The sequence below is a fragment of the Caretta caretta genome, chromosome 7 (genome assembly GCF_965140235.1).
Source record: "Caretta caretta isolate rCarCar2 chromosome 7, rCarCar1.hap1, whole genome shotgun sequence".
Classification (NCBI taxonomy): Eukaryota; Metazoa; Chordata; order Testudines; family Cheloniidae; genus Caretta; species Caretta caretta.
Genome location: NC_134212.1, coordinates 126,710,449 through 126,738,066, shown reverse-complemented (window position 1 = coordinate 126,738,066; position 27,618 = coordinate 126,710,449). Strand labels below are relative to the sequence as shown.

Sequence of the window (27,618 nt, the reverse complement as noted above, 5' to 3'; positions counted from 1 at the left end):
ACACCTCTCTGCTGCCCAAGAAGGCAAGTTGCTGAATCTGCACAGTGCTGGGGACATGTTCCCTACACAGCAGGAAAAACAGGCAGCTGAGAAATGTTGCTAAGAGCAGGATTGGAGGAAGACTGGTCCTGTGACTAAGGAGGCCTGTGGCCACCAGATTCTCTGGTCCAGCCAAGCAGTGCTCAGTGCTGAATCAAGAGTGTTGTGTGCGAGGGTAAAGTAGCTTTCCACCACCTTATGGGCCCCCCAGTGAAGCTGGTTCAGCCACCAACATGAATTGGAGTAGTCCTAATCTGATGGAAAATGGAATGCCGAGGAACATAGGAATTGCCAGACCGGATCATTGGCAAGGTCCATTGTCGCAGGGTCATGGGTCCCTTGAAGGCAGGATGGGACCAGCCCCTCGTGAAGTAGCTGCTTCCCGCCCTGAGGGAGGTGGGGCAAAGGGGTCAGCCGATACGTTATTGGTCACCTGGTCCTTATAAAAGGGCTCCACGCGCGCAGTCTGGGAGCGGCACCACAGGGGCTGGTGGCCGGCGGGCGGGCGGGCGGGCGGGCTCTTGTGGAAGGTCCTGAGCCAGCGTCTGTAGGAGGCTGAGGACTCCAGCCAGGACCGGATTTACCATGGCGCCAACGCCTCCATCGTGCCGGGCCCAAGCTCAGGTGGGGGGGTCCATGACACTCGCTTCCTCCCCCTCGCAGCGCTCACGAGCGGAGGCTCTGAGAGCGAGCAGCGGGCATCCAGCCCTCCGAGAACCCACGGGGCCCTGGGAGCCGTGGTTCCTTGGCCAGCTCCCTGCCTAGAGAGCCGGCCCTGGAGCAGGGAAGGAACTACATTTCCCAGCATTCCCTTGGCCACTCTCCACGGGAAAGGGAGGGGGAAGGAGTGGGGAAGCTGAGACCCCATGCGCTGCAGCTTGCTGTGAATGGGGAGCTGGCTGCTTGGGGGTGGGGCGCTGTGAATGGGGAACAAGTCTGCCCAAGGAGTAGAAGGCTTTGGCCCAGCTATCACCCTCAAAGACTTCCCCAGCTGGATGAGGGATGCTGGTGTGACCTCGCCTGGCAGCCCCCAAAGAAGGAACTGGGTGGACTGAACGGACAGTGCCCCTCTCTGTCTGAAGCCTAGCAACGGAGGTCTGTGGACCCCACCAGGAGAAGTTAAAATGAAAAGTAAGGGAGGGGAGGCTCTACTAGAGGACCTGGGCAGCTTTAGGTACAGTAACAGGCACGTAGGAGGATTTCCACGGCCAAGCCATAGAAACAGAAATTGGCTTTTCTTTTCCAGATTTATCTAATATTCAGAAAGGGAATCTAGCACCTGCTTTCCAGATTTGAACACCCTCAAAATTCAGGGGTGCTCAAGCTCAATTTAGGCTGCTATTTACTTCATTTTACTTTACTTCATTTCTCCCAAATCAAATATGCTGATCCACTGTAACTTGCTGTAGAAAAAGTAGGATAAAATTGAGCAACAAACGCTGGGGTCTTCCCAGTGCTAATTCGGACTGGAATTGCTATTTTCAACAGCCATGACCCTTTTTTTTTTTAGTTTTTGTTTAAAAGGAAGACAGTAATATTGCACTTGGAAATTCCCCACAGAAACAAAGAGTGGAAAAACGAATAACAAAGGCACCTCAACTTTTCCTCATTTATGTGGGACAGTCTTATCATATGGATCCAGATATCCTCCAATCACACAAGCTGAAAATTGTTCCACTTTACTGCAGTTCTGTAACTGTGCAGGGACCAGTCCTTTCTGTGTTCTGTGCACATCCAAAATTCCTCCTGAATTCAGAAGGGCCTTGCTTTTGTGACCACACTACCAGATATTTTCAGCCCTGGTAAGCGAAGCAGGTTTACAGTTCGTAAGTGGGCAGGAGGCCTCTCAGAAAAAGTTAGGTGCTGTGGGAAGTGTTGCTTATTCACTAGGTAACGTGAGACCTTCCTGTTACCATAGTAAACCAGTGCAGCACAGAATGCGCTTTGCTCCCAGAGTCGAGAATGGGGTTTTTTGCTTCTGTACGCAGCCCTTTAAAGACGATGAAAAGACTCCCACTCACTTCAACAGGCTTTGGACAGAACTGTTTATACACAGGATAACTCCACTGTCTTCACAGGGTCCTGGTCCCACAGCGGCGGGGGGCCAGGTGAGCTTGTTGCAGAGCTGCTGCTCAGGGATGGGAACCTCCTGCACCCCAGCCTCCAAAATCATTCAGGCTGCACTTTCTGCATGACTACGTGCTAGCTGAGGGGTGTATGGGAATTAGTGCCCCTGCTGCAGGTGATGGGCATCTCAGGTACTTAAAGCCATGGCTTAGAGGAGGGAAGTGCATAACTGCAGAGTCTGCAGCTGCCTAGGGCCAGTGCTGAGGATTTAGAGTCCCTAGTGCTGCTGTTGCAAGGTTCAAGCATGCTCAGCCTTGGAATTGCCACCCCTCCCTTGCTAGCAGCTGCAGCTATCTCAGGCTGGCCTCTGACAATTGGCCCCATGGCTGTAGCCAGAGAAGCTGCAGGTGGCTCTGTGACTACTGGGGGCCATTAAGCTAGAGCAGATAAAGAAACTGGAATTAACCTCAAGGAACAGAGGTCACCAGTAGGAAAGGAACGTCAAGGGGAGCCGGGAAAGAGGAAGCAGGTCAGGTTTGCATGGGGAGAATAGCCCCAGCTGGTTGGGGAGCACATCCAAAGTAGAAAGGAAATTGGTCCTGCTTCGAGCAGGGGGTTGGACTAGATGACCTTCTGGGGTCCCTTCCAACCCTTATATTCTATGATTCTATGATTCTATGAAACAAGCATGGGGAGAGGTGGTGGTGATCAGGTAGTAGACTAGCCTGTAGATGGGAGCAGAGGGAGAAAGGCTGGTGTCTTCAAATTCCCAAGGGCTAAGTCTCACTTTGGGGAAATGGTGTGTGCAAGGGGCTTGCTCAAATGGCAGGATGGGTGCTGAGGAAGGGATTTGTCAGAATTGATCAGGTATCTGCGGGCTGTGGAACTTTATTGAGCTGAGACCAGAACCACACACACTGACTGGTGACATGGGGTGGCACTGGAGATGTGGCTATAGAAGGTCTGAATGAGGAAGGAGATAAATCTGTGGGGAGCTTCCCTGATCACTTGTGAAAGTTCTGCTCACTGTGGACACTGGTAAACCCACATGGGTGTACAGCTCAATGAGAAGAACTGGGGGCTGAGGGAGCTGCGTATGGCAATGCAGCTAGTCATGTAGAGGTGTGGGATCAAAATGAAAAATGTCTCTGAGATTCAGGACCGGGGACACTAGGGCACCAATGGCCCTCCCACACCAGGCCCATGCTCAGAGCCCACAATGACGACATAGGGGCCCACAAATGTGTTTGGTGCCAGTTCCCACAAAAGGTTAATCCGGCCCTGACTCCAAGGGACTGAGCCTGGGGGGTTAGTGCTCTGTATTGGAGCAGGGAAAGACTCAAAGGTAGCCCAGAAAAGGGTGTAAACAGGGCCCAAAGGGTGGAAAGCCCAATGCAATATTACTGTATTATTGCATTGGCAAAGGGTTGGCTGACGAGAAGCCCACAAAAGCCAGAAGAACTTGGTGTTGCTTGGGACTTTTTTTTTTGCCCTCCTGGAAGCCTGGAAGGGGTTCAGTTTGTGGCTTGGCTGGAGGGCCAAGTCACAGCTCCAGCCCTGACCCATGTGCATGGAGTTTATTAAATGAGCCCTGAGGAAGAGGGAAACCTGAGGTAGCATGCTGCAGTGCCATCCCAGGCCATGGCGGGGGAGGCGGATGTGCTGTTAGCATCCAGCTAGTCGAGTCTCTGTCTGACACTGGCAGCACCACATCCACCAGAAGGGGGACAAACTGCCCTGCAGTTGGCAGACATGGGATATGCTGGGCCCTGGAAGGGCTCATCTGGATCAGGCGGATTTGATCTCTGGGCCATGATTTTCATTGGCAGTAACCACACTAATGCTGGATGCAGAATGCAAACAATGATCCCATAAAATAAATGTAAATAGCGTTAGTGAAGGTGCAATGCCCAGTACTCAGGTGCATGCCTGGGTCTGTGTATGATTTCCCTGTTCCTACTAGAATTCATCCCACTCTCCTGGTGCTGTTAAACATGGTCCATGGGCATGGAAATCAGGCTGATCTAGTCATGGCTCTGTGACTGACTGCTGCGTGACCTTGGACAAGTTGCTTACTCAGGCTGTGCCTCAGTTTCTCCTTCTGGGAAATGGAGATAATGATACCGACCCTCCACTGTACCATGCTCAGAGAGTGCTGTTTCTTCCTCTGGCCTGCAGTGACTCATATCTGGTGGTCTCAGACACTACCGAAGCCCAGTTACCTTTTGTAGCTTTTGGGACGTATCCAGGCTCTTCCCACATGGTGTTTGGATTGAGCCTGTGCTCTCCCTGCTCTTACAGGAGTTATGTGCCTTCTCCCTCCAGGACCCGGATGCCATTGGGTACCTGACGGGCAGGAACAATGCCAACGGAGTTGACTTAAACCGTAACTTCCCCGATCTCAACACTTTCATGTACTACAATGAAAAAAATGGTGGCCCCAATCACCACATCCCTCTTCCAGCCAACTGGAAAAGCCAGGTATGGACCAGGAATTTCCAGCAGTATTACAGGATTGCACCAGCACTGCCCGCATGGAGAAACATCTACCCCTGCTCTGTACTTCCCAGCCCCCCTTTTCAAAGAAACAGCATCTCCTCTATGGGCCCCAGGTACAGAAGTGAAAGTAAGCCGGCCCAGTCCGGTCTGGCGTACCAGCAAGAGCCAGTATGCCATGCCAGACCGGACCGGCTTCCCTAGTCTGGCACTTTAAAGGATTAGGGTTAGGGCCCGGCCACGCCTCTTCCGGTCAAGGCCACGCCCCCCTGCTCAGGACTCCCGGAGTACCAGTAAGTCCTTTAAGTTACTTTCACCCCTGCCCAGGTATTGGTTTTTGTCTGAAGAAATGACACAATTTGCGTCACAGGGCTTTCAAGAGGAGCCTGACCCAGCAGTTGCCCATTTTAGTGCACACCCGGAGTTCCATCCCGTATAAGTCTGCACTGGAAAAGTGTTTTTGTCTGAAAAATCCTATGAATACTTTTACTTTGGGGGGGATTTGAAAGCAATAGTCAAATGGGGTGTCTAAAATGAGATTTACCAAAAATCTCGACTTTCTAATAGTTTGATAGTCTAATAGTTCTAATAGTTTCTAATAGCTCTGCCTAAAAACACTGTGTGTAGCGTTTACAACCAGCCTAAGTATGTCAGGTACTTCAAACATATGAAAATGACTTCTTACCGCTCCCCAAACTCCATTAACTCTGGAGGCACGTCTGGCATAACAGCCCCAGCTTTAGAAATGTCTGAAATCTTTGAGCACAAGTGAAAATGTGACACCCCGCCCCGCTACACCATGCTCTCCTCAGTGGCGAGTAAGGTACTAGTCTGGCTTGGTGAGTGATTGCTGCCCTCTGGGTAGCGATGGATGCATGGATTCTGTAGACGACATGGCAGAAGTGAATTTTAACAAGAAGATTTGAATGAAGAGGGAAATGAGGCACATGGGCCAGGCACACAGGGCAGCATGGAAGGATGCCCAAAAAGGGGAGGCACAGAAGGAAATTAACAGGTTGTCAAAGTTGTTGTAGTTTGCCTAGTGGAAGGTTTCTGGGAATATGGTAGGTAATAAGGTCAGACATGCAGGTGGGAGTGGGCTAGGGAGGGCCTTGAGTCTGAGTTATGCAGAGCAATGGGGAGGCATCATGGCCTTCGGCGAGGGGCCAGGAAAGCAATTCTGGCAGTAGTGTTTGGACAGTCTGTAGGGGCAAGGCAGGTACCTTGGCAGCTGTGGAGGAGGCGGGTGCCATGGTCAGGGCAGCAAATGTTCAGGCCTGCATGAGCAATTCAGCCATCTGAAGAGAAGTGGAAGGCTTCCAGATGTGCGCTGGAAGAAGAGAGAGCAGGATGGAGTCACATCAGGATGTGAGAGGCTGGGAGAGAGGGGCTGGTAACGGCAGGTAGTGGAGGACAGCAGAGAAGGGAAGGGGAGGCATACGGAGCGCAGGCTAGGAGGTAGCACCCTATCATCCTCCTCGACCCCCCAGAGCACTGTCCACAAGCCAGGCTGTGCTGAGACTCCTCCCTGAGCTCAGTGCTGCAATGGTTCTGCTGCCTCCCATGCTGGCGTCTCCTTTGCTTGCAGGTGGAGCCAGAAACACTGGCTGTGATTCACTGGATGAGCCGCTACAACTTTGTCCTCTCAGCCAATCTCCATGGTGGAGCTCTCGTGGCGAATTACCCCTACGACAAAGCCCAGGAGCAGCGGAGCCGGGGCTATCAGCGGAAAAGCAACACCCCATCCCCCACGCCTGATGATAAGCTGTTCCGGAAGGTGCACAGGGGGCATCATGAGAGCTCCTAATGGGGCTTGGGCCCCACATGTCAGAGATCTCACAAGATCAGCTCTTCTTCATTCAGTATCTGAACCAGACTGTAGGGGTCAAGGGTTTGGGTCTGGGATTTGAATCCAGACTACCTCCCCTTGATCGCCCAGCCCCCAAACAAACGTGATGGGGTTTGGATCGGAAGTTCCAGTTTTAGCCCAGGCTTTGTTTTTAATCATCTGCAACAATCTCTTTGAAACTGGCAATAATGGGATGTTGGTCTAAATACGTCTCTGGTATAAACACCACTGATGTCCAGGGTGTTTGCACCAGGAATGAATCTGGCCCATTTCCCATGCACAGGGAAGTCTAGGCACAAGCCCCTCCTTATCAGTGCAGCCATCCTTTCTATAGGTCTGAGAGCCGCCAGAGCTGGCCTGAGCGCCCTCAATTCCCAGGGGCTTCAATAGGAGCAGGATTGGGCCCTATGTGACACTAACAAGCTCCCAACTAATTAGTTTTACTCTTCCTCCTCTTTGCCCAACCCACCGCTCTGGAGAGGGTCTAACAGGCCTGCACTGTGGTAACCTGCAGTTTGGTGTGTGCTCTGAAGTCATGTCTGACTTTCCACCGTGTTTCCCAAGTCAGCCTGTGCAGATGGAGGGTTAGTTTTACTGCTGGGCAGTGATTGCTGAGCTGAGAGAATCCAGGCTTGACAGCTGGGATAAAAACGTATCCGGACGATAAATCTGCTGCTTCTGGGGTCAGATCCAACCTCTGCCTCCTGTGGCCTTGGAAGAAGCTGCCCGAGGGGCTGGCTATTCCATAACTGTCCATTATGGGCTTTCTTGCACCTTCCTCCGGGTCTGTCTGTTGGCAGAGGCAGGAGACTAGGCTCCGAGCTAGCCTGTTCCTCTCTGCTCCTATGGGCTCTTGTGTCTGGGTAGGGAGCAGCAGGGACTGTAAGGGGTAAACGGAGAGCTCGGGCTGACCTGCCTCATTCAAAAAGACCTGCATGACCTCGGCCTCCAAGGGTTACTTTCTGAAGAGGCGGGATCTTGTTGCTATGGCAATGAAAGCCAAAGCCAGGGCTCCAATCAGAAAGCGCCGTGGGCAGGTTTTATCCTGGATTTCCCATTACAAATTGGACTGAATTTATATTGCAACAGAGCCCTTCCCCCCACCCCTCCTATCAGGGCTCCCACTGGGCAGCAAACCCCAGGAGGGGGACAGGCGACCCCACCCGACTGTGCAATGGCATCCCCCAACTCGAATTCTCTGTGGGCTTTGTGGGAAGGTTCCTGAGCCCATGGGGTCAGAGCTGGGGTCAGGTTCCCTTGCTGGGGGTGTGGCAGGGGGCAGGTTCCCCTGTGCGGGAGGGGCTGGGGGGGGCAGGTTCCTGAACTCAAGAGGGCAGGGCAGGGGCAGGTTCCCACACTCATGTGAGCAGGGCTGGGGTATGGGTTCCTATGATGGCGGGCTGGGGGAGTATCTGTGTGAAGAACAGTGGTGGGGCTGTGCTGGGCCTGCTCTCTCTCACTTGGGTTTAGCTCTTAGTGTCCATGGGAGCAGACTCAGGCTGAGAGACATGGGCCGGAGGGGCAAAGCCAGTGCTGTGACCAGCCTCATGCTCTCTCTGCAGCTGGCCAAAGCCTATTCCTACGCCCATCACTCGATGCACCAGAGCCCAACCTGCGGAGACCAGTTTGCAGACGGCATCACCAATGGGGCCTCCTGGTATTCTCTCAGCAAGGGTAAGGGCTGGGGGAGGGGGTACCGGGAGCTGGAGAACAGTCCAGAGGGAACAGGAGAGGTGAGGATACGGGAGATCTGGGCTGCAGAGGGGGTAGTGTGACAGATAAGGGCTGAGGAAGGGATGAGCAGGGTCGGGGGGGGAATGCGGAGGTGTAATGGCTATGGGGAGGGTACAGGGTTAAGGGCTGGTGAGACAGTATGTGGAGATAATGGCTAAGGAAGGGGTACTGGGATATGGGGGTGCACCCTCGGTGAGTGATGAGTACCCAGATTCTGGGGGATTGGTCAGGAGTACTCATTTCTGTCAAACCTTGAGTATGAAGCTGGGAGGGTCCACAATGTGGAAGTGACAAGACATAAAAGCAGCAATAAAATTTAAAAAATAATAATGGAAAAAGTTTATATCACTGGCTGTACACTGCCAGTCATGAGTGCTGACAACTGATAAGGGAGGTTAGATTTTCCACAGATATCTTTATGTCCAGTAGGGTTAAAGACATCAAGAAAGATTTAAAAAGACTATATTAGGAGCAGGAGAAATCCTAGCAATGGTATAGGTCCATTACTAACTAGGGATGATAAAATTTCTATTCTGTGTTTGGGAAGAAGCTGGATGGCACAGTCACAGCTTGCGCTGATAATGAAAGAGTTTATTCTGACAGTAACGTGGGAGGATGTTAAACAGCAACCACTAAAATTAAACATTTTCTGATTGTAGAATACAAAAACTTGCGCTAAAGAATTGTCCGAGAATCTCTCTAAGCAAGTGGTGTTGATATTTAACAATCTGGGAACACTGGGAAAGACCCAGAGAACTAGAAAAAAGCTAATGTGCCAGTATTTAAAAAGGGTGAACAGGATGACCTGGGTAACTACTGTAAGCCAGTTTGCTTGACATTGATCCCAGGCAGAATCCTGGAAAGGCTGATACGGGGTGCAGTCAGTGACGAATTAAGGATGGCAGCATAATTAATGCTAATTTGTGTGGTTTTATGGAAAATAGATATTGTCAGACAAACCTGATACCACTATTTGATCAGATTACCGGTTGAGTTGGCAAAGCTAACTGCGCTGGTACAATATATATTTGTAGGGCATTTGGCTTAGTACTGCCTGACATGCTGATAAAAAATGGCACTACACAAAAATCAATCCCGTTTATATTAAATGGATTAAAACTGACTAAATGATTAATCTCAAAAATTAATTGTAAATGGTAAGTTGTCATGCTATGCAGTGTTTATTTCAGCAGATTTTTCAGGGATCTCTTCTTGGCTCAATGCCATTTAATATCTTTATCAACAATTTGGAAGAATATATAAAATCATGGCTGGTAAAGTTTGCAGATGACACCAAAATTAGTGCAGTGTTAAATAATGATAAGGAAAGGCTACTGATACAGTGTGATCTAGGTCACTTGGCAGTCTGAGCTCACTTGAATCACATGTTTTAATACAACTAAATGCAAGGTCATACATATATTAACTGAGACTACAGGTCACACTCACAGGATAGGGACTGTGTTTTAGAAAGCGGTGAATCATAAAAGGACTTTGGGGTCATGGTAGATGCAAACTGAACTCCCAGTGCAATGTGGTGACTAAGAGAGCAAATGCAATTTTTGAATGTCTATATAGGCCAGAGGTGGGCAAACTATGGCCTGCGGGCCACATCCGACCCACGGGACCATCCTGCCTGGCCCCTGAGCTCCTGGCCTGGGAGGCTAGCCCCTGGCCCCTCCCACACTGTCCCCTCTCCCCCACAGCCACACCGCTGCATGGGCAGCACATCAGCGTGTCTGGCTCCAGCCTGGCAGCACTGCGGCCAGACATGCCGCTCTGAGCGGCATGGTAAGAGGGCCGGGGCCGGGGGCTTGGATAAGGGGCAGGGGATCCCAGGGGGCAGTCAGGTAACAGGAAGCAGGGGGCGGTTGGATGGGGCAGAGGTTCTAGGGGGATTGCAGTCAGGGGATGGGGAGCGGCGGGGGCTAGATAGGGCGTGGATTCCCAGGGGGCGGTTGGGATGGGGATCCCAGGAGGGGGTGATCAGGGGACAAGAAGCGGGGGGATTGATGGGGGGATTCTGAGGGGGACAGTTGTCGGGGGGGCAGGCTGTTTTGGGCAGGCAGCCTTCCCGGCCCTCCATGCAGTTTCTCACCCCGATGTGGCCCCCAGGCCAAAAAGTTTGGCCACACCTGAAATAGGCAGTACAATGCTGAGCAAAAGCAGGCAGGTAGTGTTACCACAGTACATGGCATTAGTGAGACCATGGCAGGGTCCTATATCCAAGTCTAGTGTCCGCAATTCAAAGGGTCTGTGGAAAATTGGAAAGGGTTCAGTAAAGGGCTCCATTGATGCTCTGAGGTTTGGCAAACCTGCCTTACATTGCGTGTATCTAATCTCTCACTACATTTAGTTTATTAAAGAGACGGTTCAGAGGTTATTTGATCATGGTCTACAAGTCCCTCCATGGGGAAGAGATTTCTAACAGTAGACAGCTCTTTAATCTAGCAGAAAAAGCCTGAACAAGGTCCACTGGTTGGACGCTGAAGCGAGACAAATTCAGGCTAGACATAAGGTGCCAATGCTGTACAGTGAGAGTAATTATCCATTGGAACAACTTACTGAGGGACACAGTGGCTTCTCCATCTCCTGTAGACTTTAAATCCGGGCTGAATGTCTTGCTAAAAGACAAGCTCTAGCTCAGCCAGCAGTTATGGGCTTGAGGCAGGAACCATTTGGTGTAATTCTCTGGTCTGTGCCCTGCAGGAGGTCAGATGAGACAATCATAATGTCTCCGTCTGGTCTGTGACTCCTGCACTTGGAGAGGCACATGCAGCTTCTAAGCACAGAGCTCTGGAGAGCCGCACCTGGCAGGTGTTGTGGGAGAGGAGGGGACAATTGGGTTGCAAAGAGGATAGAGAGAGGCAGCACTGAGAGGGGCTGTGAGAAAGATTTGGGGTGAATGCTGGAGATATGAGGGGGTGTTTGGGGGACCGGATATGGGAAGGGCTGCTGGGGAGGACTGGAGAGGTGGGCCGTACATTTGGAGGGAAGACAGGGAGTGTCTTTGGGAAGGAGGCAGAGGGGAGCGCCATACTGGAGGAGGGGGCATGGTGTGTCTCTGGGCCTGGCCACAACCTCTCCTTGTCTCCTCTCAGGCATGCAGGACTTTAATTATCTTTACACCAACTGCTTTGAGATCACTCTGGAGCTGAGCTGCGATAAATTTCCACCTCAAAAGGACCTGGAGAAGGAGTGGCTGGCCAATCGTGAGGCGCTCATCACCTACTTAGAGGAGGTAAAGGGGCCACACGTAGACCCTGATACCAACCTCATGTAGGGGTGAGATCCCTGTCCCCCCCCCCCGCTTTGCATTGCAGGGGGAAGAGATGCAATGGAGGGGGGCACCAGCAGAGGCTGGGAACATGGAGGGAGGCCCTGGGGCTCCCTCGTTTGGTGCTTTGGAGACAGCACTGAGAAACTTTGCATCGCAGGGGGAAGAGATGCAATGGGGGGGCACCAGCAGAGGCTGGGGACACGGAGGGAGGCCCTGGGGCTCCCTCGCTTGGTGCTTTGGAGACAGCACTGAGAAGCTCCAGCAAAGGTGATGCCTCCCGCCCTGGCTCGGCCAGAGAAAGGCCAGCCCAGCTATGGGTCTTTGGCGGGGGAGAGAATGGAGTATCACCAGGGCTCTGTTCTCCTGCTCCAGTAGGGTCTGGCAGGACCTTGACATGGAGAGAGACTCCAGCCCTCAGGAGTGAGTGACTCTGTCTGTCTATCTGCAGGTTCATCAGGGTATCAAAGGACTGGTGTCCGATGAGAACAACAATGGGATTGCAGGTGCTGTGATTTCTGTCCATGGGATCGGCCACTATGTCACTTCTGGTGGGTTGCCCATCCCTCAGCTTGCTGACCCTTTTGGTAACAGCCCGATTAGCCTGATTTGGGAGGAACACGGTGTGATAGGCCCCCCCAGGGTGCAACCTGGAACTGGGGTACCACTGAGCCCTCTGTCTCACCAGCCTGGGCTCCCTCTCACACTGTGCTGCGGTGACAAGTTGCAGACTGCTCTCAGTCCTGCACTCGCACAAACCTTTACACAGGCAGAGACACACTCAGCTGTAGTTACATGAAGGCTTCTCCCCAGCACGACAGCCTAGGACCCCAGAGCTGTACCATCTTGTCCTGGTCAAAAGCCTGCCCAGTATAAATTTACTACTCAGTCTGTACCTCCCTCAATGTGGAGAGGACATGTGCCAGCTCCTGTTCCCAAGCAGATTCCCCAAGCACTTCTGGCAAAACGCACTGTTTCAGGTTAAAAAAAAAAAAAAAAAGGACAACAATTGTATTAACTACAGAAGGATAGATTTTAAGTGATTCTAAGTAGTGAGTGTACAGATCATAGAATCATAGAATATCAGGGTTGGAAGGGACCTCAGGAGGTCATCTAGTCCAACCCCCTGCTCAGAAGCAGGACCCATCCCCAATTAAATCATCCCAGCCAGGGCTTTGTCAAGCCTGACCTTAAAAACTTCTAAGGAAGGAGATTCCACCACCTCCCTAGGCAACGCATTCCAGCGTTTCACCACCCTCCTAGTGAAAAAGATTTCCTAATATCCAACCTAAACCTCCCCCACTGCAACTTGAGACCATTACTCCTTGTCCTGTCCTCTTCCACCACTGAGAATAGTCTAGAACCATCCTCTCTGGAACCCCCTTTCAGGTAGTTGAAAGCAGCTATCAAATCCCCCCTCATTCTTCTCTTCCGCAGACTAAACAATCCCAGTTCCCTCAGCCTCTCCTCATAACTCATGTGTTCCAGACCCCTAATCATTTTTGTTGCCCTTCGCTGGACTCTCTCCAATTTATCCACATCCTTCTTGTAGTGTGGGGCCCAAAACTGGACACAGTACTCCAGATGAGGCCTCACCAATGTCAAATAGAGGGGGACGATCATGTCCCTCGATCTGCTCGCTACGCCCCTACTTATACATCCCAAAATGCCATTGGCCTTCTTGGCAACAAGGGCACACTGCTGACTCATATCCAGCTTCTCGTCCACTGTCACCCCTAGGTCCTTTTCCGCAGAACTGCTGCCTAGCCATTCGGTCCCTAGTCTGTAGCGGTGCATTGGGTTCTTCCGTCCTAAGTGCAGGACCCTGCACTTATCCTTATTGAACCTCATCAGATTTCTTTTGGCCCAATCCTCCAATTTGTCTAGGTCCCTCTGTATCCTATCCCTGCCCTCCAGCGTATCTACCACTCCTCCCAGTTTAGTATCATCCACAAATTTGCTGAGAGTGCAATCCACACCATCCTCCAGATCATTTATGAAGATATTGAACAAAACCGGCCCCAGGACCGACCCCTGGGGCACTCCACTTGACACCGGCTGCCAACTAGACATGGAGCCATTGATCACTACCCGTTGAGCCCGACAATCTAGCCAACTTTCTACCCACCTTATAGTGCATTCATCCAGCCCATACTTCTTTAACTTGCTGACAAGAATACTGTGGGAGACCGTGTCAAAAGCTTTGCTAAAGTCAAGATACAATACATCCACTGCTTTCCCTTCATCCACAGAACCAGTAATCTCATCATAGAAGGCGATTAGATTAGTCAGGCATGACCTTCCCTTGGTGAATCCATGCTGACTGTTCCTGATCACTTTCCTCTCATGTAAGTGCTTCAGGATTGATTCTTTGAGGACCTGCTCCATGATTTTTCCGGGAACTGAAGTGAGGCTGACTGGCCTGTAGTTCCCAGTATCCTCCTCCTTCCCTTTTTTAAAGATGGGCACTACATTAGCCTTTTTCCAGTCATCCGGGACTTCTCCCGTTCGCCACGAATTTTCAAAGATAATGGCCAATGGCTCTGCAATCACAGCCGCCAGTTCCTTTAGCACTCTCGGATGCAACTCGTCCAGCCCCATGGACTTGTGCACGTCCAGCTTTTCTAAATAGTCCCTAACCACCTCTTTCTCTACAGAGGGCTGGCCATCTATTCCCCATGTTGTGATGCCCAGCGCAGCAGTCTGGGAGCTGACCTTGTTCGTGAAGACAGAGGCAAAAAAAGCATTGAGTACATTAGCTTTTTCCACATCCTCTGTCACTAGGTTGCCTCCCTCATTCATTAAGGGGCCCACACTTTCCTTGGCTTTCTTCTTGTTGCCAACAAAGCTGAAGAAACCCTTCTTGTTACTCTTAACATCTCTCGCTAGCTGCAGCTCCAGGTGCGATTTGGCCCTCCTAATTTCATTCCTACATGCCCGAGCAATATTTTTATACTCTTCCCTGGTCATATGTCCAACCTTCCACTTCTTGTAAGCTTCTTTTTTATGCTTAAGATCCGCTAGGATTTCACAGTTAAGCCAAGCTGGTCGCCTGCCATATTTACTATTCTTTCGACACATCGGGATGGTTTGTCCCTGTAACCTCAACAGAGATTCCTTGAAATACAGCCAGCTCTCCTGGACTCCTTTCCCCTTCATGTTAGTCCCCCAGGGGATCCTACCCATCAGTTCCCTGAGGGAGTCGAAGTCTGCTTTCCTGAAGTCCAGGGTCCGTATCCTGCTGCTTACCTTTCTTCCCTGTGTCAGGATCCTGAACTCAACCAACTCATGGTCACTGCCTCCCAGATTCCCATCCACTTTTGCTTCCCCTACTAATTCTTCCCGGTTTGTGAGCAGCAGGTCAAGAAAAGCTCCCCCCCAGTTGGCTCCTCTAGCACTTGCACCAGGAAATTGTCCCCTACGCTTTCCAAAAACTTCCTGGATTGTCTGTGCACCGCTGTATTGCTCTCCCAGCAGATATCAGGAAAATTAAAGATCAAAGCAGATTACCTAGGAAATAAACAAAAATGCAATCTAAATCTTGTACACTAGGCCAGATTTGAATCAAGCAGTGTCTCATCCTGTAGATAGTACAAATAGTTAACCAAGCTTCCATTCACAGGCAGGCTTCCTTCTTTCCCCACCTGGGACCTCCTTCTCCAGTTCAGTCTTTGTTCCTTAGATGTTTTCAGGTGCTGTGTTGTAGAGGAAGTAAGGCCGCTTGGTGATGCCACTTCCTCCTTTTATAGCTTCTTCCATCTTGCTGGAAAGATATTTCGCTGTGACCTGAGTTAAACAGTCCCTATTGTGTAGTGTTATCTCTGAGAGATTTCTATTGTACCCAGTTCCTGGGGTAATCCTTGTGAGTATGTGTATTTTCCTCAATGGGCCATTAACGCTGTTTGGCCTTTACATTGTTGTACCTGAACGGCTGGTTAGGGGTGTTTTTAACTTCACAACATACTTCAGTAACAGACACGTGGCAAAACTTCATAACTCTAGATACAAAGATAGCACATACAATTTAACAGGATATTAATACTCAGCAGATTAAGACTTTTAAACTGATACCTCACAAGGCATACTTTGTGAAAAACACATCATAATCCTGTCACCATGGTAAATACGGGGTGCAGAGCGTCACACATGGTGAGCCAGGCAACGATGTATGTTGCCTGTCTCCTGCAAGCACTGCCCGCTATGGGAAATTAGCGACCCTCACAGTGGTGGAAGGTGAGAACCCTTTGGCAGGAAGGGCAAAACAAGCAAACCCCTCCAGCCACTCCTCCCCGTCTGACACACAGCAACCTCGAGCGCCGCAGATTATTAAAATGCTCCTTATGTGTATGTGTGTTGGATTGAATGGGTGGACACAGGTTAACTGGTGTAATGAGTGAAATGGCATGTGGGCTCTGTGGATGCAGCTTCACATTTGGGATGGATCAAAAAGTGAAATGGATTTGTTGGTTCTGATTCTTCTCTGGAGAATTTTTGTTCAAATCACAAACAGACCTTCCAAACCTCATGTGTTGCATGACTTAGGGTCACAGTGGATAATCAGCTAATCGTGAGCTCCCAGTGGGATACTGTAGCTAAGAGGATGAACACCGTCCTTGGATGTATAAGCAGGAGAGTATCAAGTAGGAGTAGGTAGGTGGCATTCCCTCTGTATATAGCATTTGTGAGAACATTGCTGGATCCCGTGTCCTGTTCTGGTGTCCAAAATATGATCTGAAGGCTGGAAACAGGCCATATAGGAAAAGACTTACGAAGATCAGTCTATTTAGTTTACGCAAGAGAAGGTTAAGAGGTTTCTTGACTCTGGTCTACAAGCACCTACATGGGAAACAGATTTATATGTTATTTCATATTTTTATCAGTAACGTGGAAGAAACCATAAAATCATCACTGGTAAAATTTGCAGAGAGTGGGGGAGTGATAAATAACGCAGAGGACAGGTCACTAATACACAGAGATCTGGATTGGTTGGTAAGCTGGGCACAAGCAAACAATGTCTGTTTCAATACAGCTAAATGTAAGGTCATACCCTGAAGAACAAAGGCTGCCAGCCATATTTACAGGCTGGGGGGCTCTTTCCTGGGAAGCAGTGACTCTGACAAAGACTTGGGGGTCATGATGGATATTATTAGCTGCGATGCTGTGGCCAAAAGGGCTAATGCAGTAGTTCTCAACCAAGGGTCTGGGGCTCCCTAGAGGGCCTCGAGCAGGTTTCAAGGGGGCCTTCCAGCAGGGCCAGCCTTAGACTTGCTGGGGCCCAGGGCTGAAAGCCGAAGCCCCACCACATGGGGCTGAAGCCCAGGTCCTTGTGCCCCGCAACCTGGGGCTGAAGCTGAAGCCTGAGCAATGTAGTTCGTGGGGGCCCCTGTGGCATGGGGCCCCAAGCAATTGCCCTGCTTGCTACCCCCTAATGCCAGCCCTGGCTTTTATATGCAGAAACCCAGTTGTTGTGGCACAGGGGGGCCATGGAGTTTTTATAGCATGTTGTTGAGGGGGCCTCAGAAAGAAAATGGTTGAGAACCCCTGGCCTAGTGCAATTTGTGGCTCTATAAACAGAGGAATAGCCAGCAGATATAGGTGTGCGGAGGGTCTATTACCCCTCCATTTGGAACTGGTGTGGCTGCCACTGTAATGTTGTGTCCAGCTCTGGTCTCCACACTTAAGGACAGATGGTGAGAAACTGGTGAGGGTTCAGAAAAGAGCCACAAGATGACTAAAGGGTTGGAAAACCTGCTAACAGTGAGGCACAAGGAGCTCAGTCTATTTACCTTACCAAAGAAAAGGCTAAGGGATGACTGGATCCCAGGCGATAGCTACCTACAGTGGGAACAGAAAGTTGTTAATAGAGGCTCTGCGATCTAGCAGGCAAAGGTATGACTAGATCCAGTAGTGGGAAGCTGAAGCTAGATAAATTCAGCCTTGAAATAAGGCGCAACTTTTTAACAGTGAGGGTTATTAACCATTGGAACAACTGACTTAGGGCTGGGGTGGATTCTCCATCACCAGAAACTTTTTAAAATCGAGATGGTCTTCTAAACTATCTGTTCTGGTTCATCCAGGCTCGTAGACCTGAAACAGGAATTAATTCAGGGACATCCCATGTCCTGTGTTGTACAGGAGGTCAGACTACATGGCCACAGTAGTCCCTTCCGGCAGAGGCACCATAGTGATGAGTCGCACCCCATCTCACATGGTGGAGAGTGTAGGCACAGGGTCACCCCGATATAAGGGGAGGATAGAGGACTGTGGGAATGATTGCCTGTCTCAGAGATTTGAGAGAGTGAGGGACACAGAAGGTGGAGAAAATGAAACCAGGGTATGCAGAGGCCTTGTTTGCAGAGGGTTCTTGTGCCTTCCAGGACTGGACTCCAGAGTCAGTGCCCCTGCAGAAAGGGGCTGACCAGCAGCATGGGTGGCTTCAGGCCCTGCTGTTAAAGGTACTTGAAACCCAAGAGAGTGGGAGGCACAAGGGTACCAGAGGGACTGTATGACCCGGGTAGCAGAGCAGCCGTTGTGCCTGTTCAAGTCGCTGGGGGAGGGGGGTAGTCCACAGAAACCACAGAGAGCAAGAGGGGAAGCAAGGCATTAGGACCAGGAGGATGTTACACCTGTGGGCGACAAGAACACTGGAAGGCAGTGTCCCTACTGGGATGGGTGACAGAAACCTCACCCAGAGAAGGGGAAGATAAGAGAGCCCCACCTGTGAGGAGAACAGGGAGGGGATGGGTGTACTGGGCCTGTGGGCAACAGGGGCACCTGCAGAAGGAGTGCCTGGACCTGAGTGGTGGGGTTGAGACTGGCCCTGGGGAAGGGGCTAAGCAAGCGAAGGATCATGGAAGGCCCTTAGCCAAAGGGAGGCAAAGAGTTGGCTGTCAGTGCCATGAGGAGGGCCATATAAGAAGGTACTACCCCCCTGGGAGAAGGCAGGGTAGCAAAGGGGTGCCCGGGAATGAGGCTAGGTCAGAGACTGTCAAGAGGGATGTGGCAGTGATGACTGAGGACCTGGCAGAGAGCCATCTCCCACATCCAGCAGGGGGAGGTAGGGAGGTGATGGATAAGATGACTGGGATGGAGAGGACCCAGATGGACAAGGGAACTCACACTGGAGCAGGACAGGCTGTTGTAGGGACCCAGACCCTGGAGGAGGAAGGCAGATTACTCCTCCTGGTAGAGAACCTGAGGCAGGAGAGGGATGTCCTGTTGGCACAGCTGCGTGGGAAGCAGGGGTGGTTATACACCCCCTGGGGCAGTCAGTCTTAAGGGAGAGGGTGTGTGATGGGGCATCTGCCCCACACTGGCCCATAGGGGGTTAAAAGCTGCCCAGGGGAGGTTGCACTGGAGGCAGCCAATTAGAAAGGGGCTGAGAGGAGCAGCCAATCATGGTGGCAGGCTCATATAAGAAGGGCTTCAGGGAAGAGCAGAGTTCAGTAGCTGACTGGAGCTTGAGGGGAGAAAACCAGGCTCCTAGCAGAAGGAAGGCACACCAGCTCCTGGGACAAAGCAGAGCTGCAAGCAGGGACCAGGGGAGCTAGAGAGAGCTCCTGGCTGGCTGTTAGGGCCTGCAGGCTGAGGCCCTGAGGTAAGGGCAGAAGAGGGTGCTGGAGCTGCATGGTGTAACGATGCTGCCCGTGGGAGCCAGCTGAGGTCACTCAATCAGGGTGAACTGCAAACAAACGGGGCAGACAAACCCCACACGCTGGTGGATATTAGATTTAGCCAGTGGTGGACTTAGATTTACCCAGCCAGCCCAAAACAGCTTCTATAGCCCCTCCCTGGGTACTTAGACGTCCAAATAATGCAGTTCCCTTAAAGTGCCAGCCTCAGGCCTCTGTCCAGACACACATGTCAGATATGATGATGGTTACTGAAAATCTTATCATATAACAGAAAGGTTCTTCCAACCCCAAAGGATCAGCCACATGCCCAGGTCCAATTATAATTTAGATCTTGCCCAAAATACACGCTATAGTCAGTTCTTGTTAACTAAACTAAAATTTATTAAAAAAAGAAAAGAGAGAGCGTGCTGGTTAAAAGATCAATATACAAACAGACTTGAGTTCAATTCTTGAGGTTCAGATACACAGCAGAGATGAGCTTGTTGTTGCCAAAAGTCCTTTTAGAAATAATCCATAGGTTATAGTCCAATGTCCGTATTCAGGGTGACTCCAGTCAGTGACTGGGGATCTCAATCCTTATGGCTTAAGGTTTCCCCCTCTTGAAACCCAAAGCAGATCTGAGATGAGGAAGGATCGTGCCCCAGGGTTTTTATACATTTCCTGCAGCCTTTTGGCCTGAGAAAACAATAGGCTTAACTTTCCTTCTCCCAGACACCGTGGCAATTAGCACAGGGTAATTTATCCATTAAACCAGTCAGATACAGGTTACTACAACCTTCAAAGAGACATATAGACAGCAGTACGATTTCACTCAAGTGTCGTCCTAAATGTTAATATTCCTCTTTTGATCTTTGAATCAAAGTTACAGCCATAGACAAGACTTCTTTGCTGACATCACAAGACCTGAACAAACATCTACCTTTCTATCTCTAATAATGCAGGCTTGCATTTCAAAGCTCTATTCATTTACATCTCTTCCTAACCAGTCTTTAAAGTTCGGCCATGGGTCAGGTCAGTCTGTGAGTTAATTAACTCTGGCCTTGTCACCTTTCAATGAGATAGTATATTACACTCTTAACGTCACACATGGGAAGCAGCCCTGGGACAATAGACTGCAGTTGCCACTGAGGGAAGTGACTGGACAGAGATTGCAGGTCCCCCAGAAGGGGGGAACGCAGAGTGTGGCAGAGCTGGAGGGCAGTGTCACTGAAGAGGACCCCGCGGTCCTGGGAGTGGCACAAGTCTTGGAATGAAAGTGATGGTGCTGAGGCACCACCAGAGAAGGGTGCAATGGCGAAGAGAGCTAATGCCCAATGGCGAAGAGAGCTAATGCCCAAGGAGGTGCTACAGTGGTGAGTGAACCCTATCACAATGAGGTTTTCTAAACTTTTTATCATTTTTGTCACTCTCCTCTGGACTCTCTTCAATTTGACCAAAAGTGTGGTGCCCAGAATTGGATACAGTACTTCAACTGAGGCCTCACCAGTGCCAATTAGAGTGGGACAGTTACCTCCCATGACACTCCTGTTAATACACCCCAGAATGGTATTAGCTTTTTGTTTTCCAGCTGCATTACATTGTTGGCTCATATTCAATCTGTGATCCATTATAACCCCCAGATCCTTGTCAACAGTATTGCCACCTAGCTAGTTATTTCCCATTTTTGTTGTTGTACATTTGATGTTTCCTTCCTAGGTGAAGTACTTTGCACTTGTCTTTATTGAATTTCAGCCTGCTGAATTCAGACCAATTCTTCAACTTGTCAAGATCATTTTGAATTTTAATCCTGTCCTCCAAAGTGCTTGCAACCCCTTCCAGCTTGATGTCATCTGAAAATTTTAAAAGTATACTCTCAAGTCATTAATTAAAATATTGAATAGTACCAGACCCAGGACTGACCCCTGCTGGTCCCCACTAGATACATCCTCCCAGCATGACTGTGAGCGATTGATAACTACTCCTTGAGTATGGTCTTTAAATCAGTTGTACACCCACTTTACAGTAATTTAATCTAGATCACATTTCCTTAGTTTTCTTGTCAGAATGTCATGTGGGACTGTGCCAAGAGCCTGACTAAAATCAGATCTATCACGTCTACTGCTTCCCTCCTATCCACTAGCTCAGTAACCCTGCCAAAGAAGGATATTAGATTGCTGTGGCATGATTTGTTCTTGACAAAGCCATGCTGATTATTCCTTACAACTCTCATATCCTCCAGGTGCTTACATATTGATTATTTAATAATTTGTTCCAGTATCTTTCCATCGAAGTTAGGCTGACTGGTCAATAATATCCTGGGTCCTCTTTGTACCCCTTTTTAAAGATAGGTACTATGTTTGCCCTTCTCCAGTCTTCTGGGACCTCACCGATCCTCCAGGAATTCCCAAAGATAATTGCTAATGGTTCCAAGATTTCATCTGCTAGTTCCTTAAGTACCTTAGGATGAATTTCATCAAGATCTGCTGACTTGAAGATGTCTAAATTATCTAAATATTCTTTAACCTGATCATTCCTCACTTTGGCTTGCTTTCCTTTCCCCTTTTTGTTAATATTAGTTGTGTTGAATATCTGGTCACCATTAACCTTTTTAGTGAAGACTGAAGCAAAATAAGCATTAAACACCTCAGCTTCCTTGATGACATCAGTTATTAGCTCTCCTTCCCCGTTAAACAGCGGACCTACACTTTCCTTGATCTTTCTCTTGCTCCTAATATATTTAAGGAACATCGTCATATTGCCTTTTACGTCCCTTAGGTGTATCTCATTGTGTGCCTTAGCCTTTCTGATTTTGTTCCTACATGCTTGTGCAGTTCTTTTCTATTCGTCCTTAGTAATTTGTCTATGTTTCCACTTTTTGTAGGATTCCTTTTCAATTTTCAGGTCTTTAAAGAGCTCCTGATGGAGCCATATTGGCCTCTTACTATTCTTCCTCTCTTTCGCCTTCCTCTGTAGCATGGGGCACGGGTCACTTGCTGGAGGATTCTCTGCTCCTTGAGGTCTTCAAACTACAATTTGAGGACTTCAATAGCACAGATATAGATGTGAGGTCTTTTTTAGGAGTGGTGGGTGAAATTCTGTGGCCTGCATTGTGCAGGAGGTCAGACTAGATGATCATAATGGTCCCTTCTGGCCTAAATATCTATGAATCTATGAATTGTCTCCTTGAGAAACCACCAGCTCTCCTGAACTCCTTTTTCCCATTAGATTTTCTTCCCATGAAACCTTAGCTACCAGTTCTCTGAGTTTGTTAAAGGCTGCTTTTTTGAAGTCCAGTGTCCTAATTCTGCTGCTCTCATTCCTTCCTTTCTTTAGAATAATAAAATCTGTCATTTCATGATCACTTTCACCCAAATTTTTTTCTACCTTCAGATTTGCTACCAATTCCTCTGGGTTGGCCTGAGTCAGGTCTAAAATAGGTGTCCCCCGGGTTATGTCCTTCACTTTGCTGGGGACAACATTTTGTTCCAGATAGGTGCCAACTCCGTGGATGCTCCAGCCCTGAAGCACCCATGGAAAAAAATTATAGGGTGCTCAGCACCCACCGACAGCCAGCTCTCCCCTTCCCCCCGCGCTTCCCGTCCGCTGGTGGCCATGACGATCAATTCCTCCCCTTCCCTCCCAGAGCCTCCCGCCCACCGCAGATCAGTTGTTCTGTGGCATGCAGGCTGGGGGAGGGCAAGGAGTGGCAACAGGGCACTGTCAGGGGAGAGGGCAGAACTGGTGGGAAGGGGCAGGGGTGGGAGTGGGGTGTGGGATGGAGCGAAGGCAGGAAGAGGCGGGGTGGACTCGGGGCTTGGGGAAAGGGGTTTAGTGGGGCCTGGGGCAGAGCTGGGGGTTGAGCACCCCTGGGGCTTGGAGGAAACCGGCGCCTGTGGTCTCCAGTATGTTCCAAGAACTTACTGGAAATTTTGTGTTGCACCATATTACTCTTCCAACATGCAAAATGCTGTGCTGCATGTATCCCCTGCCTTAACCACAAGACCACTCTTTTCTCACAGTCAGAACGCAACCCAAGCATCCTGATACCCTGTGTCTGGGAAATAGCTGTATAAAGCCAGTGGTAAAGCATGTGTCCTGTCCCCTCTAGGGACTGTCATGTTTGATTTTTCAGCTTGGGGGCCAGATGTATTATTTCAAACAGAACAAGGGGCCACAGTCAATACTTAGGGATGGAGTCTCTGCCTGGTCCACTCCCTTGGTGCTGGCCAGCTGCAGCAAAGGGAGTAGAAACCACCCATAAGTGCCCAACTAGGGAGTCTCCAGTGAACACAGAGCCAGCATAGCTGGCCTTACATCAAATTCCCTGCAACCCCTGGTGCGGAAGGTGTAGAAGGGGAATGGCTGGAATGTGCTGTGACCATTGCCAGCTGGTGCACGTTAGAGTTGTTTAAGTCTGTGCCAGGCCCGGCCCCAGGTTGTTCAGATCTGTGCCAGGTCTGGAGCAGAGAATCAGAGCCATAACAGGGTGTCTCTTCTCAGCATCTCCCCTTTCCTCCTCTGCTGGGCTGCCCTGGTGCCTATGCGTAGGGCTAGGAGCTCGCTGAGATTCAGGCAGAGCCAGTAAAGCGCCTACCCTGTTCTTCCTGCGGTTCCCACAGGCCACCAGGCCATGGAGCAGCTAGAGCCTACTCCCTGCCATATACTCTGATAGCTCCGGTGGAAGAGGTCAGTGCCGAAGGTCCTGGGTTTGTTTAACCAGAACAATTTGGCAACTTCAACATAAATTTCTGAAATGTTTTGGTGAACCTGAATTGGTATTTTTGTCGAACAAAAGTTCATCCAAAAATTGTACCCAGCCCTAATCAGGACTGAGCAGCACCAGCAGAGGGGTTTGTGTGGGCTGTGGAGGGGAAAGGGAGTGAGTCTTTCTCAAACCATGCCCATATTGTGCAGCTCTTACAAATGTAAACCAAAGCCCCCTATATTCGGGCTAGGTGAGTGCACTTACCCCCAGCGCTTTTTTCAAATCCACTCTCACTGGAAAGTCCCTGCACACTGTGGGGTCGTTCTGGGGTGATGGGAAGTCTGTCTGGATGCACGGGAGCAGAGTGCGGGGAAGGGGTGGGAGTGCTGTCATGTGACACATTTTAAACTGGCCAGGACAGAGCTCTAGGTGAGATATAACAGGGGCAAGTCTGGTGAGTGAGATTGGCCCAAATGGAACCTCTGTGCCTCTGACTCAGAGCACTCTGGCTGCTGCTCTTTCTCATTCCAGGTGATCAGGGGGATTATTTCCGGTTGCTGCTGCCTGGCACTTACACCATCACTGCCTCAGCGGATGGGTATCGACCACAAACGGTGACCATAACAGTTGGCCCAGCCGGGCCTTCGCTGGTGAGTTGTGCTGAATAATCAGCAAGGGCTGTGTCAGGACATCTCAGAGTGAGTGAGAGATGTGCCCCTGATGGGGCAGTGGGCGAATGACACACTCTGCTGGTTCGGGTCACGTGGTGCAGTGATGGGCAGAGGTGGGAGAGAGATGTGTGGTGCAGATAGTGTCTCTGGCCATCCGGCCTCGGCTGTGGTTCCCTGCTGCCAGCAGATGGAAACAGGGAGCAAAGAAACCACACGTGACCAAAGGTGCTGAGTGGGGCTGTTCTACTCACGTGTATTTTTCTGGCTCTCGGCAGTGGAGAGAACTGGCTGGGCGAGACTCCTGCCAGGTGCCTTTCCCCACAGCCTTCCCCTTCTTGTCAGGGTGAATTAAGTTTAGAAGGGGAGGGTGTGCTCCCTGGTGCATGACCAGAGCCTTGGCTTGGGACAGACAGAGGCAGTCCTGCCCCACGGGGCAGGCGAGACCCATGGTTTCACTGGCCTGGCATAGCTCATTTCCTGCTTTGTGACCAAAGATATTTTCAGCCCCACAGCAGGGCCCTCAGTCCTCTCTGAGACAAACTCTGTCAGGGTGAGGCAGGGACATGTGCTCACAGCCACTTGCCACACTGCTCTGGGCAGTGGTGTAACCAGGGAGTGTGAGATCTGCTGCTGGAATAGTGCACCCACAATTCAGGCTGGATGTTTATAAATTGGAGAGGGTTCAGAGAAGAACCATGAGAATGATTAAAGGATAGATAACCTGCCTTACAGTGATAGACTCAAAGAGCTCAATCTGTTTAGCTTCACAAAGAGAAGGCTAAAGGGTGACCTGATTAAAGTGTGTGTGTGTGTGTATATATATACACACACACACACACACATACACCCCTAGGGAGGTGGTGGACTTTCCTTCCTTAGAGGATTTTAAGGTCAGGCTTGAGAAAGCCCTGGCTGGGATGATTTAGTTGGGGATTGGTCCTGCTTTGAGCAGGGGGCTGGACTAGATGACCTCCTGAGGTTCTTTCCAACCCTGATACTCTATGATTCTATGATAACATATATACTTACATGAGGAGCAAGAGAAAAGTATAACATGATCCAGTCGCTGGAAGTTGAAGCTAGACAAAGTTAGATAGGAAATAAGGCATACATTTTGTGAATAAATTAGCCATTGGAGCAGTTTACCAAGAGTCATGGTGGATTCTCCATCACTGATAATTTTGAAATCAAGATTGAATTTTTTTACAAAGCTCTGCTCTAGGTATTATTCAGAGGCCATTCTCTGGCCTGTGCTGCACAGGAGGTCAGGCTGGACGATCACCATGGTCCCTTCTGGCCTAGGAACCTGTGACTATAAAAGCAGAAATGCTTTGAAATCACCGGTGGCTTTGGGGATAGGTGATTTTTGTGGAATTTCCACAGTCTCAGCAGGTGTTTTGTCTCCTGGTGTCATAGGAGCTGTCATGGGGCTGTTCTGCTGCACCACAGGTTATAAGTGTTAGTCCCCACAGCACTCAGTGAAATCACCACTTTTCCCCCACTGTTAATACTGTTCACTGTTATATATTCTTCCTATCTCTCTGTCAACCGGCCAGCACCCTGCTCAGCTCGTCCGCCTCCTGGGGGAAGGAATTATAGCTACTGTTTTTCTAAAAATTGGGCTTGTGCCTTTTTTGTGCCTTTGTTATGAAGAAGCCTGGAAATTATTAAAAAATCCTGCTTATTTTGTGTGCTAGGAATAGCAGGTCTGGTCACATCTAGTTTCCCTGGAAGAGTTCTTGGGGTCTCATCAATGTGTATTTCAAAATCTCTTTCACCTGGACTGAAGGGGGGATGTACTGAGTCTTTAACAAAGGTTTCCTTGCTCCAAAATCTTCATTACTCTTGGAAGTTAAATGTGTGTTTAAACTCTGCGCACGTGCACACACACACACACACACACACACACACAGAATTTTAAAGAGCTCAGCTGAAATCCTGTCCTCTCTCAGCTGTTCACATTTTACTTTCTCAACTCTAGTAGAGTCCTTATTTCACTAGGTCACCTGTTACCATAGAGTCTACTAGACTAGAGGAGGCCTAAACTTCTAATGTGAAAAACAAGCTGGGGGGGCTTTAAAATATATCTGTCTGGCCTTGTGTGTCCATCACAGAGAGGCAGAAAAAGGCACACATGAGTCGTTTCCCCTTTGCAGGTCTCCTTTCAAAAAAGCATGGGCCTTTGGTGCCCTGGGAGCATTCTACATTCGCAATGTAGGTGTTTGACAGCATAGGTGTGTCAATGGAAAATCAGGTTCTAGCTGGTTTGACCACTTTTGTTCCTGTCATGTCACAACATGCCCCTTATCAGCTTTGCTTGTCTCAGCCTTGAAAGCTAGAACTCTGTCCTGGCAACCAGGACTGACCTCTCTCCAGGCCTGAGCTTGCAAGGGATGAGCAGAAAGAGACATGCTTTTCTTCCTTTTCATGCCAGGTCCATTTCCAGCTCAAACAAGACACACTAAAAGGGCCCACGGAGAAAAAGGCCCCAGCCACCAGCCTGAGCAGCAAAGCCCTTCAGAAGAAGGTAGTGCCGAGAGCAGCCCATAAGAAGACACAGAGATGAAGATGGCCCAATCAGCCAAGAACTGGAGGAGTCCTATGAAGTAGCTGAGATCAAGAACTCCAACAAGTGAATGTCCTAACATGCAGCATAACAAGCCCAAATTGCCTAGTTTATTAAATGCAGAAATATTTAACTCCTGAGCAAATAGTGAACTCATTCAGAAAGAACTGCAGCAGTCTGAGTCTGAGAGCCCTTGGGCCAGTCAGGTTTCAGAGTAACAGCCGTGTTAGTCTGTATTGGCAAAAAGAAAAGGAGTACTTGTGGCACCTTAGAGACTAACCAATTTATTTGAGCATGAGCTTTCGTGAGCTACAGCTCGCTTCATCGGATGCATGCCGTGGAAACTGCAGAAGACTTTATATACACACAGAGACCATGAAACAATACCCCCTCCCACCCCACTGTCCTGCTGGTAATAGCTTATCTAAAGTGATCATCAAGTTGGGCCATTTCCAGCACAAATCCAGGTTTTCTCACCCTCCGCCCTCCCCCCCCCCAACTCACTCTCCTGCTGGTAATAGCCCATCCAAAGTGACCACTCTCTTCACAATGTGTATGATAATCAAGGTGGGCCATTTCCTGCACAAATCCAGGTTCTCTC

The 27,618-nt window shown here is 49.8% G+C and overlaps 1 protein-coding gene across 2 annotated transcripts in view; it reads left to right on the top strand.

The window, feature by feature from the left end:
• The window catches only part of CPN1 (carboxypeptidase N subunit 1), a 38,208-nt gene extending 11,058 nt beyond the window's left edge, over positions 1-27,150 (top strand). The window contains exons 3-9 of one of the 2 annotated variants that reach the window (XM_048858676.2): positions 4,432-4,587; positions 6,191-6,379; positions 8,014-8,125; positions 11,287-11,426; positions 11,914-12,013; positions 24,312-24,430; positions 26,886-27,150. In XM_048858676.2, the coding sequence (XP_048714633.1) occupies positions 4,432-4,587; positions 6,191-6,379; positions 8,014-8,125; positions 11,287-11,426; positions 11,914-12,013; positions 24,312-24,430; positions 26,886-27,017 (948 nt within the window). In that variant the 3' untranslated portion in view covers positions 27,018-27,150. The remainder of the gene's footprint in view (positions 1-4,431; positions 4,588-6,190; positions 6,380-8,013; positions 8,126-11,286; positions 11,427-11,913; positions 12,014-24,311; positions 24,431-26,885) is intronic. The other variant, XM_048858677.2, reaches the window with a different exon arrangement.
• The last annotated feature ends 468 nt before the right edge of the window (positions 27,151-27,618 follow it).